We start from the raw sequence: 17,500 nt of genomic DNA, 5'->3' as shown, positions 1-17,500 counted from the left end.
GACACACCACGGCTCCTCAGATACCAAGATATGTGCAGAAAAGAGAAAGGCCTGAATCCTGTAAGGAAGGCACACAGGCACCCCATGATTCTGTAGGAATCGGAAATCCTGAATTCCTGATATTTTATTTTTGTTTTGTTTGTTTTTAAGGCCAACCTATTTCTCTATGAGACTGAAACCATCAAACCACTTGCACTGAGAGCGTCAAAATGAAAGCAAACATGACAGAGAAATCATTTTACAAATCACAACCACTGTGGGAAAGCAGTGTGGGAGACACAGGAGGCAGGTGGTGGAGGCATGCATGGGAAACAGTACGGGTGCGGGAAAACTCCATTTACAGTAGCAGTGAAGCTGCAGGCCCTCATCTCTGTGCGACGGGGGTGAGGCGAGGAGGATCAGAACTGATCACAGTTCATCAGCCTGGGGAGTTACAGGGGCGCTACACCCCAGTACCTGAAGCGTTCTGTTTCGCGTAGCATAAAATTTGTTTTAGAAGACTTTCTAGATTTTTTCCAAAAGCCGCCATCAGGTCTGGTGTAGCCAGTTTCGTTGATTACAGTGGAAAGTAATTGTTGCAGCAGACGCAACACGAACGGAACTCTTCGGTTATGTGCCCCGGTGTAGCCTCCTTGTTAGAGTCTTACAGCAGTATGCAGCCTTGGTTGTCACTTATGAAATGTTAAATGCATTATTAAATTGAATATGTATTATTCACAAATTTGTAAACCGCATTGAATGATTGAATTAAACCAGATTTATAAGAATAAATAGGAAGGTTGGGAAACACCGGCACATTTTCATCATGGCCATGCATGTATCTCAACAGAAAAGTGTTGCATTTGAGAGCCTGAATCTTTCTGAATTTTTTCATGAATTTTCTCATGATTAGTGCTCTGTTATGGTTAATCTGGAGGATAGGCCTTTTCTCAAAGAACCTTGGAAGTAAAAGGTGATTCAGGGTTGACTTTCTCACAGCTTGGCCTCTGTGAGCTAAAAGTATGATGCCATTAAATCAAATGAGGCTTAAGGGACAGGAAGCCCTCTCAGTGCTGGGTTCTGTTCTGTGTTCTGTTAGGCCAAGCCGAACCATGAAAACAGTGATCCATTGCACCCACAGTGAGTGCACACAAATACGTTTCTGAAATGGAGGTAATGAAGCTGCACAGAATGGGGTCAGATGGAATGAATGCTCACTAGGGATGTAACGATTACCGGTATAATGATAAACCGTGATAAAAATGTTGACGATAACAATTACCGTTTTCTTTTGAAATATCATAATTATCACGGTTGATTATCACGGTGTTGAAACCGTGTGTTTAATCCTTCCCAGCTTCATCCGAGCCTGCTTTTGACATACAGTAGGCCTGGTACAATGAAGCAAAATTGGTACGGATTCTGTTGTCTAATTGATGGTTTTAACTGCGAATTGGATTAGGCTACACCTGATTTTAAAAGGCGGAACATTTTCACCGCAAAACTTGCACTGTATCATTTGCACTCTGCGTCTTTTTATGTTCGCGTGCACATTAAATCCATTCCACTCACGTTATCAGAAGAACACAGTAGCCTAAAGTTTTATTTCGAACACTTACTTTGGTCTCACTCAGGGTAGGAATTTCACGGCGGCCACGTTTTTGCCCCTTGCGTTGGCCGTGATGTCCCTTTGAAAATCAGAGGTTTACAGGCCACGGTGCCCTTGGTGCCCTTCTTTCAATATTCTGCTTTGCATCCTACTAATAGCGAATTTTATTTAGCCTATGGCCTGTCAAAATAATCTTAGCATTCACAGCGCAAATTAATTTATTTTACGCAGTGGAGAAAGTGACAGCGCAAGAAAGAAAATGCGTCTAAATTCACCTATTCTTCTCAGTTGAACTACTCGAGAAGTAGCCTACTCATCACACAGACATCGCAAGTATCACATGAAAGAGCTTTTTCTCAGCTTTTAAACTATGTTAGCCGCGAATTGCTGTGGTGAACGGTTCGCGAGAAACGTAAATAATATAATTAAATTTAATCATAAATTCTACTGAAGGTTTTCGTCCATCTCCCTACCCATTCCTCTCGGTGCAATACTTCACGAACCTTTCGTTTAACACATGACAAACCATATATCAGAACAAACAGCAGACCTTACCGAACATAAAGGTGTAAAGCAGTCCCCTGTACAGTTAACCGTTCCAGAGTAATCCACTTTTGAATTTGCAGTACATTTCTACATGCATGGATGTCTCCAAATTTGGGCTTTAAGTTTTACAATGTGTTTAAATTGTTCCACATGATTTCATAACGGGCCAAATACAAAATAAATGTTACAAATATCGCCTATATATCGGTAAATCAGAGGACAGCTGACTAAGAGTTTGTGAAAGTAGATCACAAAATGCTAAGCATGCATCTAGGCTATTTGAGTTTCTTAAAGCTGAACTGTGCTTAAATTGTTCAATACATGATTTCATAACAGGCCAAATATAAAATAAATGTTAAATATAGCCTAGATATCTGTAAATATTAGATGTTCAGATGATTTGCAGTTCTATATAATATGTCATGTTTCATGTTTTTGTAATGTTTCATACAGTGATGCAGGTCTACTGCAGTGAATAGGCTATACAACTTTGAGATTTTTTATAGCCTATGTGGCCTTTGTGCCCTCCACCAAACATGCCCAACTGAAGGCCAAGTGGCCTTGCCCCCAGAATGGTGAAATTCCAAGCCTGGTCTCACTCATTGGATCCAAATAACAGTAATAGCAACCTCCAAGTCATGGTAGGGTAAGTTAAGCAATAAGCACATAGCCAATTTAACATGAAAAACTGAACGGGACACTTTTTGAAACTATTTCAGCTTGTGAAATAATAATCGCTTGTGTAGGCCTATCAGTGCTTTCTGAACATATTGAACACACTTTTAAAAATACCGTGATAATACCGAAAACCGTGATAATTTTGGTCACTATAACCGTGAGGTTAAATTTTCATACCGTTACATCCCTAATGCTCACTAGGGCTGTAACGATATGCGATTCGAAACCGAAATCGCGACACTAATATCCACAAAACTGTGTCGCGGTGTGAAAAGGCAAAACCGCGACACACCTTTTTCAGTGTTTCACGCAGTGCTTTGCAGCTTATGCGGCCGCATAAGCAACACACATCTCCCCCTTTACTTACCGGTAGCCTACGTTGTCCAAATAAATAAATAAATCATAATTTCATACCTCTCGTTGCTTTCATTGTAGACTATGTGTCCAACTAAAACAATCCAAAAAACAATCCAAATAAAACATTCATAATCGTGAAAGTAAGAACGCATAGAAGACAACTAGCTAAATTACTATTAAATCTGCTTAGCATCATTAGCATGCTGCACATATTTGTTTAAAACTCTTGCATTCAAGTTGACTGATCATCTCAATACCAATGTTTCCCAAAAGGGCCTGTCCCAAGGAGAACAAGTTTTACCTTGAAACTAAAACACACATGGGGAAACTGAACAGTCCAGTCAGTAGACTATGATAAGCTAGGCAACTATGGTACTTTGTTTACAGTATCTCCAGGCTTCAGTCAGGCAGCTGAATTAAAGATGTAGAGTTGTAATAGAAATAGTAGGCCTAGGCTATAGGCTAATCTGCATAAAGTGTGCTGTCATAAATATCAGCCATTCAGTATATCTGTCTTTATATCAGGATATAAAATAATATAGATTTGTTAGGCCTATAGTATAGCTATTGAAATGTTATTAAATAAAATGTAAAAAAAAAAAAAGAAAAACCGAGGTTCGTATCAAACCGTGGGTCAAAAGTCGTGATACAAACCGAATCGTGAGGTTGTATCGTTACAGCCCTAATGCTCACTGTGAGCAGTGACCTTGATGGGTTATTAATATCGACTGTGACCGCTTCTCTCCCCTGTTAGCCGAGAGAAGCTGTGGATCTGCATGGAGTACTGTGGAGGAGGATCCTTACAGGACATTTACAACGGTACTGTCTTCATAGAGACTACAACATCACATCATTACATCCTCCTCTTCAGTAGAAGACATTTCTCTATGTTTATGTGTGTATGTGTGTGTGTGCACAGGACTGTGATATGTTTCAGCACTGTGGGTGCTGTAAGAATCATGCGTGTTTATATGTATCCAGTGGCTTGTAACACTGTAGAGCGTGTGTGTGCGTGCGTGTGTGTGTGTGTGTGTGTTCATTTTTGTTGTTTATATATGTTTGGACAGTGACTGGCCCCCTCTCAGAACTCCAGATAGCATATGTCTGCAGAGAGACCATACAGGTAATAGTACATCTGCACATTCATGTACACAGGGCACTCTGTCATACACACTCGTAAACCTTTCCTACACATACGACCCAACATATATTGTTGTCTTAACACACAAATACTTGCACACATTTGCCTGGCTGTCGGTAGTATTTTGTGACATTCATGACTGCAAGTACATCTGTCCATTCATGGTTTGCGCTGGGATATATTGTCTCGTTGAGTATTCTTTGTTCAGTATGATATATATTTATGTGTGTCACCAGGGCCTCGGCTATCTCCACACCAAAGGCAAGATGCACAGAGACATAAAGGTACAGCACCACAGTCATATACACACACAAACACACATACGCTACACACATTCTCGCTTCCTCCTGCTCTCTCTCTCCCTCGTTCTCTTTCTCTCTCTCTATCTTTCTCTCCCCCTCCCTCCTCCCTTCATCTCACATAGTGTTGTATTCATGTGTGGAGAGTATGTTGAGAAAAGGTTATGTTGGTCAAGGTTGAGGGTTTTTGGGTGGAGCACCATCTGTGTGTGTGTGTGTTTTATCAGGGTTGGTCAGTGTTGCTCTATCTCTGCCAGCGCGCTCTCTTCCGGTTTCCTTCTGTCTACGGCCACAGGAAGCTCTTACAACCAGCTGTCAATCACACACACACACACACACACGCGCCGACGCACACTTATATACCTCAAACCTCATACCATAAGGCAACAGTGTTACAAAGTATTGCTGTTATCAGCTTGTGGGAAGATTTGGGTTTGGTGGCAATGGCACCACCATTTCAGGTCAGCAAAAGAAAGCTATGCTTACTGTACTCGCCAAGCTAACTGGATGCATAGCTAGAGTATAGCGTCAGGCAGGATATCTGAATTTGCTGGTCCTGATGAGCCAAGTAGGAGAATGTCTGCTCTTTGAAGACACTGTGTTATCGGCAGGAGAATTCTAGTATACAGACCAAGACAGTCACAAACTATGGGAAATAGGCCCTTGTTCCAAGTGAAACAGAGGTGGTTGTGTGTTACTTTGTGTATGTGTATTGTGTATTGTGTATGTGCGTGTGTGTAGTGCCCAATTTGATTTGTGTTTGTGTACTTTGCAGGGTGCAAATATTCTGCTAACAGACCATGGTGATATCAAATTGGGTGAGTAACGTTAAACTGTGTGTGCGTGCGCGCCTGTACCTGTGTGCATTTGTATGATTTTTATTCTCATTTTATCGTTGCAGCTGACTTTGGAGTTGCTGCCAAAATAACAGCAACCATTGCCAAAAGGAAATCTTTTATCGGCACGCCATACTGGTAAGTGTGTGAGCATGTCAGTGTCTCTGTTTGTGTGTTTTTCCTTCTCGCTCTGTTAATGTTCTACAAATCCTATCCACATTTAGAAAGATATTATGAAGCACAGAGGCATAGGAGAGGTCTTGAGAAAATAACTGTGTGTGTGTGGGGGGGGGGGTCTTGTTTTTTGTGTGTGTACAGGATGTTGAGTATGTCATGTATGTTGAGTGCCTTGTATATGTGTGCGTATTTGACCCATAGATGTTTTTTTGCATAGGCCTACATACACAAACCAAATATATTTGTATGTGTTTGCAGGATGGCTCCAGAGGTGGCAGCAGTGGAGAAAAACGGGGGCTATAACCAGCTGTGTGATATCTGGGCAGTGGGCATCACTTCAATAGAGCTTGCAGAACTTCAGCCTCCCATGTTTGATCTGCATCCTATGAGGTGAACACACACACACCCACACACACACACCCACCATACACGCTCACTCGCACTCACACACTTGCACACTCACTCACTCACTCACGTGCACACTCAAGTGCAAGCATGCACATACTGTGTGAGCACACACAGACCACTTAAGGGACTCCACCACACACAACATCCAACCACAACCTTTTTAAATACAGACGTCGACAAAAACATGTAGCTTGCACTGGCCTTTACCAGAGGCATGAACACTCTGCCACACACACACACACACACACACACACACACACACACACACACACACACACACACACACACACACACACACACACACACACACACGCATGTATGCATGAACACACTCACACACACACTTCAGCTCTGTTCTAGAATCCTCATGCACTTCCTGTTTACTAAAGCTGGCCCTGCACATAACCACAGAATGGAGCGTCAATTGTTATGCTCTTATTAAAGCTGGTTTGTGTATGTGTGTGTGATCTCACTTCCCGTGATGAAAAGAAGTGTGTGTGTGTGTGTGTATGTGTGAGACAGAGAGAGAGACTGAACTGATGTGTGTATCTTCTCTGATGTGTGTTTTCTCAGGGCTTTGTTCTTAATGTCGAAGAGTAGTTTCCAGCCTCCGAAGTTAAAAGACAAGACCAAGTGGTGAGTGTGCCATGCATTAGCCCTAATGAGCCTGTGGAACATGATGAATGCAGGTGCTAAACAGTGCCTGCTGCCGAAACAACTCCGGAAACACACACACACACACACACACACAGACTCATGTTGTGCCCTCTCAAATGTACTTAAATATACCTTCACCATTACGAACATACACACACACACACACACACTGAAATCTTGACACATTGATATCTATAAAACAAAATAACTGCCTGCATAGAAACATATTCATTCATTCATTCTGGCCCAACACACACACACACACACACACACACACACACTAATCAGTTGAACAATAAATAAATTGAGACCCTCCTCTTCAGGTCAAACACCTTCCATAACTTTGTGAAAGTGTCGCTCACCAAGAATCCTAAGAAGAGGCCAACAGCAGAAAAGTTACTCTCAGTAAGTGTGTATTTACAAATGCACTCACACAATCTTATCAATCACAGCAAACAGCAAACAACAAATACTGACAATGGTGTGTGTGTGTGTGTGTGTTTGCAGCACATGTTTGTAGCACAGACAGGTCTGTCAAAGAACCTGGCAGTGGAGCTGCTGGATAAAGTGAACAACCCTGACAGCCATCCCCAGTACTGCGAGCCAGAAGATGACGACCTGGAGGTACACACACACACAATCTGTACTCAAACCTAGTTTAATCAAATTCAGTTTGTTCTATCACTACCTGTTCAATTGCACTGTGAGTTGAAAGTGACTCTGGTAGATTTTCCCCCTGTTCTCCTTTCTGTAGAAACAGTCCACACTTGCCAAGTGCCTCTCTGCTCTGCTCTTCTCCATCTCAGTTCATGTCGACTGTAGATGATTCTTTAATGATCAATGCTCGGCTATTCATAGTAACAGACCCTTTTTTATCTTGTAGACAGATATTTCCATATTCAGCTGTCTGTCTGTCTGTCTGCGTGTGTGTCTATCTATCTGTCTGTATGTGTGCGGACATGAATGCATGCATCAAAGTAGGTGTTTGGGTGTGTGATTTGCTTCACTTTGTAGAGCCTGGCTTACATGAGTGCAGATACATGAGAGCGAAGCAAAGTTCTTTGTTCCGCTCATTTTCAGTTGGAGACAGGCGACAGGCAGAACAGCAAGTTTGGCAAAGCTGGCGAAGAAAGTTAGGGAAAGCTGAATATCATGAAAATGAAATTGACGGTTGAGGCAGGTGCAAGACTGTGTCGTTTGATCAGTTAATTAATTTGATTAAAAGATGAACTTGGAGGGCCTTGTAAGGGGTTGCTGCTGTTGCTACTACGTTATACATTTAATCAGAAGCTCACTTTGATGGAATGCCAGTTCTGATGTAAAGACAAGTAATTGGATAGCTGACTAGCTGGCTAGTTAGCTAACTAGCTTTATAGTTCTGTCTGTCACACGGTCTCGACATATCGTGACACGCCCACAGAGAGCGAAGAAAGCGTTTTGCTTTGCTTGCTTGAATCTGCACTGTTAGCTAGCATCATTTTCCCTTCCTACTGTCTTGTATATATTTCTCTTTTCCCATCTGTATTTCTGTGAGCGAACATCAACCCCACTTAGCCTTGCAAAACGTGGCCTACATGCAAGTCTCTGCTCCACTGACCCCGTGATACTACTCTATATGGGCAAAGATAGTTAAGGGCTCAGTCCAAACAAATGATTCACAATCTCTGATGGATGCCATCCAGCAATCAGCTTCCACATCCTAGCCACAAATCCCAAATGTGTGTGTGTGTGTGTGTGTGTTCATGTTCTTATGCCTTTGTGAGTGATTAATGACAGATGAGTTGAGGAAATCCTCCGACTCAAGCTTTTCTTATCTTGTCCATTGTGCATTGTTACCAGTCTTGGCTTTTCTCTCTCTGTCTCTCTTTCTTTCTCTCTCTTTTTTTCTCTCTCTTTTTCTCTCTCTTTCTCGCTCTCTTTCTCTCTCTCCCTGTCTCTCCCTCTCTCTCGTGTCTGGTTGTGAGATCTCTTCGGGTTGTTCTGTCTCTGTGTGTGTGTGTGTGTGTGTGTGTGCGTGCTTGCACGGCCATGCAGTCATCAGCACAAACGGCTCTACTGTAAACTCTGTGGCTGTCTGTAGCTGGCTCCTCTCTCGTCCCCACTGAAGGGCCTGTGTGTGCGGGGAACTCTTAGTCGTGCATAGTAGACACCCGGGCCTCACTCTGTCTGAGCTCCACCAGACTTGTTCTGCCCAGAGAAGTACAGGATGTTCTGTTCGCATTGTCATGTTGACCTGGTGTCTGTGGTTTTGGTCAAGTTATTAATTCGGCATCCTCACCTCAACTGCTTTTGTTCTCTGGGCTGATCTTATATCTCTCACTGTTCTGATTATCTCACCTACTCTGTGTACGTGTGTGTGTGTACGTGTGTGTGTGTGTGTGTGTGTACGTGTGTGTGTGTGTGTGTACGTGTGTGTGTGTGTACGTGTGTGTGTGTGTACGTGTGTGTGTGTGTACGTGTGTACGTGTGTGTGCGTGTGTGTGTGTGTGTGTACGTGTGTGTGTGTGTGTACGTTTACGTGTGTGTGTGTGTACGTGTGTGGGTGTGTCGGGGTTCTGTATGCGTTGTTGTGTGTGGTTTCTGTGTAGAGCATGTTCTTTCACTCTCTCTGTCTTTGCTTGCTCTGTGTGTCTCTGTTTACCTTATTGAGTAAGACTCCCCCGTGACCTTGTAATTTTTCGAATGAGCTGGATGGTATTTTAGTACACTTTCTGTTCTGTTGTTCAAACAAGGTCAGTGACCGACTCTCTCCCCCTCTCTGTTTCTCAGCTCCCTCCTGTAGGAAGACACACGATCCGCTCCACCAATAAGAACGCTCGAGCAGAGAGGACTCGCTCGGAGATCAACTGTAAGTGGAGAAACCCGCTGTCAGTCATCCCATTTCTCCTGCAGGTTGTCCCACCCCTGTCAATCAGCCATCTTTGATCAGTCAAACGCAGGTGTTTCCACCCTCCCACTAACCCCCTCACTCAGCTCTCATAGGCTGATCTGGTGGTCTGTCATTGTCTAGCCAAAATCTCTTTAATGGAAACTGTACGAAAACGACAAATAAATGCAGCACCTCAGAAACACGCACCTCTGCAGGTGTTGGCTCGTTCACATGCAGCATCAAACACAGCCTTCACACAGCTTCATACACACACACACACACACACACACACACACACACACACCCACCCACCCACACACAGACTTATGACACACAGTAGTCAAGTAAAAAATGCAGCATGGTAGGTGGGTATAAAGGTGTAAAGGTTTCAGGTGTGTTTGGTGAAAAGTGAACCCTGAAAGGCAAAGGAAGAGGGTTATTTTCTCTTGAAATAGTTCATGGATGTAGGTGCAGATGGAGACAGAAAGGCACTGGAGGCCCTGCTTAGGGTGGCCCTGTGAGGAGAGAGCCGTGTAGACAAACAGTCAAGTGGATATGAGGGTTGGAGAGTACCACACCAGAACTGGTTCCACAAGGTGTGTGTGTGTGTGTGTGTGTGTGTGTGTGTGTGTGTGTGTGTGTGTGTGTGTGTGTGTGTGTGTGTGTGTGTGTGTGTGTGTGTGTGTGTGTGTGTGTGTGTGTGTGTCTGTCTTTCTTTCTCATGTGACTTGAGTGACTCACTCCAGGTACAGTCTCTCCCTTATCGTCGCCAGTATCGATGTCATAAGTCTTCTGACATCGAACACACTAACTGTTCATGCATTAGTTTCAGCCTCCTCGCTCACACACACACCTTTCATCTTGGTCAATATTTGTGCCTGGCAATGATCAGCTATGAGAGATCTGTCAAGAGTAGGGATTAGGCATCTTTGTAGTGTGTTATGGACCCTAGAACTGTGTGTATGTGATCTTTGTGAAGTGTGCGTCACAGTCTATCCATTTTGTTACTTATGAGGCTAGCTCCTAGTTCCTGGTGTTTGGTTGTAGCTGTTTGCTAGTTGCAGTGTTTGTTACGTGTGTGTGTGTTGGAGCTGTGTGTGTGTGTGTGTGTTCATGTGTGTGTTTTAGTGGTGATCTCTGCCAGTGTGTCTGTGCTTTGTTCCTGTCTTGGATAAATGTCACTTTGCTTTGTGGTGTGACCTGCAGCATTAGTGTTTTGTCTAGTGTCTTTGTTGATGTTGCAGTGAGGATTTGTAGAGCATCTCAGATGTGTGTGTGCGTGTGTGCGCGCTCATGCTGATGGGGTGTGTTTTATTCCTCCTATTGGACGCAGCCAATGGGACACACTCAGGAAGGAGACAAAGCCCTCAAAGAACAGACAACGGTGAGGGCTCAGGTCAGTCACACACACAACCACGCACACATGCACACACCCACACGTACACACACACACACACACAAAGACACCCATTCACACTTGCAGACCTCAAAGCACGTCAGCAGTCAGTAATGCAAACAAGCATTTTTGACTTAAGGTGTTAAAAGTCTAAAAGTTTCCCAGACACATAACTACATTTCCATTGTATACATGCGGCTACAGATCTACATGTACCACACCTATACTGTTGCATATAATAATACACCACACAGAGTAGCTTCAGAGATGAAGTGCTCTGTTTAGTACCTGCTCATGTGCATGAGGGTGAGAGTGGGGGTTTGTGATAAGCATGCGAAACTGACCGACTGGACTCTGAACAGCGGTGTGCAGTAGATGTATTGCTCTGGCATTGACTGGTATTGACTCTGACCAGTCCTGAACGACCGCACTCGACTGCCCCCTGCATTTATACCCTCCCCAGCACGCATTACAATTGGCTGCTGTGAACACGGACTCTTATCAGTCTTGTCCGGGCCATCTGTGTGTTAGTGTCAAGTCTTTCAGTGAAATGCCTCACTTCCCTATTCACCTCCCAGAACGGTTGGCCAGCATACACACACACACACACTTACGTACATACACACACATACATACACACACACACACACACACACACACACACTCTTAATCAACCGAAAATTTCCCAAGAAACTTCAGGAGAAGGAAAAAGAAACTTCCACTGAGATGTTCATGTGTATGTTCCTGTAGGCCTGGTTAAATTGTGTCATTTTGGCTTGTTTACAATACAGAAAATGTGTGCATATGAGTGTGTTCTTTCCTCCGTGTGGGTGTGTGTGTGTGTGTGTCTGTGTACCAGTGTGTACTATGCATTACATTGTTACAGCTGGTTGCAGATGTAGCTGGCTTCTCTGGTCGATACCTTGAGCTTTTGATATGGGTGAGAGACAGTGTGTCTGCATGTTTGTCAAAACACGCTAGTGTGAAGTCCAGCACCTCAGGAGGTGAGACTTAGTTTCACATCCTCAGAAACTCTCAGGACCAAGAATCACTACCCTGGCTTTTCAAACACGCACACACACACACACACACACACAGCGGCATCAGTTTCCTCTTTGCGTCCTACTTGGCCTGCCTTGTGCTTTTCAACCAATCAGAACACAGATCATGTCACTTCACACTTAAAACTTCTCGTCGTGCTGTCCATCAAAGGCACTTGGGCAATGATAGATCTTTGGTGATGTGGAAGAACTTGTGCAGAGTTGATATCATTGGTGGATTTTAGATCTATCTATCTTTAGATCTATCTCTGTTTGTGTTTGCATTCTGCATGCATGATCAGAGGATGTTTTGAGAGTACTGGCTCACACAGGCACACACACAAAATAGTCGTAGTTCTCAGAAACAAGTGAGGATTCACCAGCGGGTCAGCCTGTTTCTCATGCAGGCGTCTGATCTGTTCCTGGAAAGGTGAAGAGAAACCTGTATATATATACACACACACACACCACACACACTGCAGTCCTTTTAGAGACATTCTAGTACTATTCTGAATTCATAGGTCAATTGTGTAGAAGAGCCCTGGGGCTCTAAAATACTTACCTTGTTACTTGGGGGCTGACAAAAAATGTTTTAGCTAAGGCAGGGCTGTAGTACTCGAGTCCGGTCTCAAGAATACTTTAAAACACAATTACTGTGTCAGTATTATCATTTAAATAATATAAAAGTGTTTTACTTTTACCTTTGTGGTTACTCATTAATTTTGTGATTTATGTTGTATTTAATATGCCATTTAAGAAGCTTTAGTCTTTAGGAACTTTTTAATTGCGGTTAATGAAGATTAATTCAAATTAAAATATATATTTTTAATCGTTTGACAGCCCTATAATAATATTGGAGAAGGGGAATGGCTACACTTACAAATCCTGGGTGTGTTCACACAGTTTTTGCTTTTAGATAATAATAATAATAATAATAATAACCCAAAATGATTGTCTTGATACTGTCATGCATAAGACTTTTTTTCCTATCCTGGACTCTGTCTTGACTCGGATTCGAACCTTTTTGGACTCGAACCTCTTTGGACTCGGTCTTGACTTGGTCTCGACTAGTCCTGGTCTTGGACTTGACTTGGACTCGACAAAGGTGGTCTTGACTACAGCCCTGAGCTGAGGTGCCTGAGGTGATCGTTGCAACTCATCATGGCCAAGCAGCAGCAGAGACGGGGGAAAGGCTGAGCTGTGCCAAGTTGTATTCTGCTGCCCCCTAGTGTCCTCACAGTGCAACATTCTCAAGTCTTGGTTAATGTTCCTGTGTCTGTTGTTGGCCAGTGAAGTCTTGCTATAAATGCTATGATCTGACTCGATCCCTACCTGAAATGCTTTCAATGCACTAACAGCTAATCAGTTACATGCATTTTGTTCTGGCTGATGTTTGAGTTCAGTGGGAATGTGTGCTGTTTTGTGTAAGCACATGTATTAGGCAAGGGATGCACTCCTATGTTGGTAGTGGTTAGCAAGAGCTGCTAACAACGCTTACATCATCTTAATGTTTATCAAAGTCCTTTTAAGTGTTTGTGATAATGATGATGTTTTAAACCAGGGGTGTCAAACTCATATTACAGTAGGTAGTGGGCCGGATTTGTTGGAACGAGACCTCGTGGTGGGCCGTCATGGTCATTATCATTTTCTGCATGGGTATCAGAGTGTTATTTGATGATATCACTTATGAGCAAACAAGTACAAATAATGTACTGTTGTCATATACTGCTCTTTCTCTCTTGAAATGCCCTATTTCCATGTTAGTTTTCCGCTTCTTCCATGCTGTGGATGGTTTGTAGTGCTAGGTTATCAATTTATCATATCATAGAGATATTGCTTATTACACATTGTTGAAGACAACTGGTATTTTTTTCTAATTTCCCCTTTCTACCTAAAACATCTGGGGGGCCGCATGAAACCTGCTGGTGGGCCTGATCTGGCCCCCTTGCCTTATGTTTGACACCCCTGTTTTAAACGCTTAACGTCAATGTTGTGTGATTATTTGTGTGTACATGTGTACTAACATTCCGACTGGTGTCTTATCGGTTGTATCAACACAGGTAATATATGTGTGTATCATTACCCAGGCACTGTTAATACCCTTACTAAATTCGCTATAACTAGCCCCTCTGTTCCAGGATCAGTTTGATGGATTGAGCTGGTCCTGGTGGGGTCCGACAGGCCTGAGGCAGAGAGACTCTGAGTCAGGGAGTCTTAGTGGTGTTTTCTCTGCTGTTTCTTTCAGTCGACAAAGTGCAGTTTGAGCCGCCGCTACGGAAGGAGACGGAAGCCCACACAGAGATGGTAATAATGATAAACACTCGGTGATAACCTGCATGAGTGTGTTTGCTGGGTTAGAGGATTGTGTGTGTGTGTGTGTGTGTGTGTGTGTGTGTGTGTGTGTGTGTGTGTGTGTGTGTGTGTGTGTGTGTGTGTGTGTGTGTGTGTGTGTGTGTGTGTGTGTGTGTGTGTGTGTGTGTGTGTGTGTGTGTGTGTGTGTGTGTGGTGTGCGTGTGCGTGTGCGTGCGTGCGTACGTGTACGCACACACACACACACACACACACACACACACACACACACACACACACACACACGCGCGCGCGTCCACCTTAAAGTGTGTCTGTATTCCTCTCTTTGTGTGTGAGTGAGAGAGAGAGAGAGAGAGAGTAAGTGATTGCATTTGTCATGAGTATATTTTTGTCTGCTCCCTGCAGGATGTCAGCCGGGACAACGACTTCCCCTCCCCGTGGAGCCCGTTCGCTGAGGGCAGCATCACCACTAGGTGAGCTATGGAAACCGTTGTTATGGTTACGCCTGAAACAACTGGCTTCCCCTTGTCTGTAGAGCACAACAGGGGAGGCAGACTTCTGGGAAACACACACACACACTTTTTTTCACCCAAGCTTTTTATAGCTTTTAAGTTGGGCTTTAATCAGCCCTCACTCTTTGTGCATGCTGCTGTGTTCTGCTCGTAAATAGTGTGACTGGTGTCAGTGTTCACAGTTTAAACAGATATCATCAGGGCACTCCTCGATCCAGTTAACTTTTTGCTAAACTCTGCATAGTACTCCTCACAGTCTGCTAAGCTTTGACTTCTGTTCTTATACAATCCTTGTTCTGTACTATATTAAAAAAAATCACTGAGCCAATTGAGCTATATACAATTCCTGCTGATCCACAACAACCGTGCTTCAGAATCACTGAGAAAAGAGGGCACATTTGCATGGTTTTTCAAATGTCAACAATCTTTTGCCAGGGTCGAGGACTGCACAAAGTACACACAGTTTTAACATATGTCTGATTTGTTTATTTTTTTTTTTAGTTATGTATAAAGGCTAAACTAAATTATTTTCTGTTGCTATGATTGTATGTTTTTGTCTTCATTTTTCTGTTTGTCTTTTCCTCCTTCCTCTTGCTCTCTGCGTTGTTGCTCTGGCCTGTTGTCCTCTGAAGGAGCCTTCTCAAAAGCGTAGAGGAGGAGTTGTTTATACGGTAAAATTAGCCGTGTGTCCGAATGAGAATGTTCGTGGCTTCTTGGACTAGGCCATCGTAGATATTGTGTGTGTGTGTGTGTGTGTGTGTGTGTGTGTGTGTGTGTGTGTGTGTGTGTGAGATGTTGCAGTGACTAGGCTACAGCCTGTGTATTTGTGTGCATTACCATGACAAGATGCTCCCTTGCTCATTGCCACTCCATACCTCATTGCTCTGCACCAGACTAGAGAGCAGCAGCCTCCCATAGACCTACAGGCCTGTACTGCTTTGGTGGCACCAGTTCCAGTGGTAGCAATAGCACACACAGAGATCCTTTGTAGGGGCCACTTATGCAGCTGTACATATCATGATGGGAGCAGAAAGGACCTTGGGATTTTAATGTAGCTGCCCTTAAGGGGCAGGAACCTGTCAGACTGCCCCTCTGCTGGGGTATTCTGACAGGCCTGAGTCCTTCACCTTTTCATAACTCCCTGACCCTTTACCTTTGTGTGAATTCCATGACCCTTTGGCCTTTAGTCTTGCTTGGAGGCTGTCTCGCCAATTCCTTGGCTTCCCTGAGTTTGTGTGGTAAAGTCTACTTGTTCTGTGGATTCACTGACACACACATACAGATTCCACTGCAGGGCAGATGTGGTATTTTCTACATTTTGAAGCTCTCTGGGTATTGGTGCTTAAAGTTGTGTGTGTGTGTGTGTGTGTGTGTGTGTGTGTGTGTGTGTGTAACTTAACTCAGAGGCATCATGCATTTCCTCCATTTGAATTTGCCAGTCATCGTTCAGAGACAATCTGATTAAACAAACACAGTCAAGTCACTGAGACCACAGGCATACTTCCACATATGCGTTTTGTATGCTCACACAGAACACAACATGCTCTCACATAAACAAACAGGCTTCCTATATACTCATAAGCACATTTATATTGATGTGCATAGGCCTATGATTATTGCGTATACACAAAGCTTCACCTCATGGTGTGCCACTCACCTCATCCTGCTTTGGATGAGTGACTCCTGTCGTCTCATCACATTCCATAGACATACAGTATTTTTTATTATTCTTCACTTTCTTATGTGGACCTTCTGGCTTTCTATCTCTCTTTCTCTCTCTCTCTCTCTCTTTCTCTCTCACTCTCCCCCCATCTTTGCCTGACCTGTGTGGGTGTCTTTTTACAGGGGTCACATCACTCACCTGGAGGATGCCTTTGAGGATGTGGAGCTGTGAGTCTCTTAGCTTAAACACACACACACACACACACACACAGCTGTTCTTTTGACAGTTCGTAAAATCACTCACTCAAACACATGACTGCATACTACACTGAGGTGCTTTGTTGGGTGAATCAGGTGACTCATTCCTACCCTCCAGTCTGTACTCAAACTCTGTTTCTTCCAGCAGCAACACACTTAAACAAGGACCCCCTCCACCACTGCCACCAAAGGTAAGTGTTTGTGTGAGTGTGTGTGAGAGAGAGAGTGAGTGTGTGTTTCACTGTTTGTGTAAGCGAGATTGAGAGTGCTTGTGTGAACACCTCATTAATTCTGTGTCTGTCCAGTGCTCTCCTCGGTACCACTTTGAGACTTTTCTCCCCATGTCTTTTCTTCTTCCAAAACGCCCTTTTCTTTCCTCCATTTTTCTCATTCAGCTTCCATCCATCTCCTTTTTTCACCCATCCCCATCCTTGCACCTGCTTCTTTCAAATTCATGAATGACATAACATAATGGCATGACATAAGGCATTTGTTTTGCCAAAGAAGCTATACAAAGGATAATGGCTTTTACATACTCAACGCATTGGTCACTATGTGCGACAATGTTATGTCAAAATGACGTCGATTCCTCTGTCGTGCTATTTTTTTTCAATGTCATGTGTGTGGTCACGTCTGGTTGTGTCTTGATCGAAAGCATGACAAGCTAGAAGCCAAGATCAGGGAGCAGGTGTGCCTCTACAGGCATTATTTTTGCTAAGGTCATTCTTAAATCAATAGAGGACAACATCAGGCATTTCATATAGCC

At 43.5% G+C, this 17,500-nt stretch overlaps 1 protein-coding gene across 7 annotated transcripts in view; it reads left to right on the top strand.

The window, feature by feature from the left end:
• The window catches only part of map4k5 (mitogen-activated protein kinase kinase kinase kinase 5), a 55,458-nt gene that overhangs the window by 22,695 nt on the left and 15,263 nt on the right, over positions 1-17,500 (top strand). For 2 of the 7 annotated variants that reach the window (XM_076300671.1, XM_076300669.1), the window contains exons 5-19: positions 3,924-3,988; positions 4,237-4,292; positions 4,547-4,594; positions 5,385-5,427; positions 5,511-5,583; positions 5,881-6,012; positions 6,604-6,666; positions 7,011-7,092; positions 7,195-7,311; positions 9,457-9,535; positions 10,890-10,952; positions 14,238-14,296; positions 14,708-14,775; positions 16,660-16,704; positions 16,883-16,925. In XM_076300671.1, coding sequence (XP_076156786.1) covers positions 3,924-3,988; positions 4,237-4,292; positions 4,547-4,594; positions 5,385-5,427; positions 5,511-5,583; positions 5,881-6,012; positions 6,604-6,666; positions 7,011-7,092; positions 7,195-7,311; positions 9,457-9,535; positions 10,890-10,952; positions 14,238-14,296; positions 14,708-14,775; positions 16,660-16,704; positions 16,883-16,925 — 1,036 coding nt within the window. Of the gene's footprint in view, positions 1-3,923; positions 3,989-4,236; positions 4,293-4,546; positions 4,595-5,384; positions 5,428-5,510; positions 5,584-5,880; positions 6,013-6,603; positions 6,667-7,010; positions 7,093-7,194; positions 7,312-9,456; positions 9,536-10,889; positions 10,953-14,237; positions 14,297-14,707; positions 14,776-16,659; positions 16,705-16,879; positions 16,926-17,500 lie in introns of all 7 variants that reach the window. The other 5 variants (XM_076300670.1, XM_076300668.1, XM_076300672.1 and 2 more) reach the window with 4 other exon arrangements.

This window comes from Alosa pseudoharengus, unplaced genomic scaffold, assembly GCF_046254945.1.
Source record: "Alosa pseudoharengus isolate Yale_2024_CS ecotype anadromous, Long Island Sound unplaced genomic scaffold, YU_APseudo_1.1 YU_APseudo_1.1_scf_22, whole genome shotgun sequence".
Classification (NCBI taxonomy): Eukaryota; Metazoa; Chordata; class Actinopteri; order Clupeiformes; family Clupeidae; genus Alosa; species Alosa pseudoharengus.
This window is presented reverse-complemented; position numbering and strand designations above follow the sequence as displayed.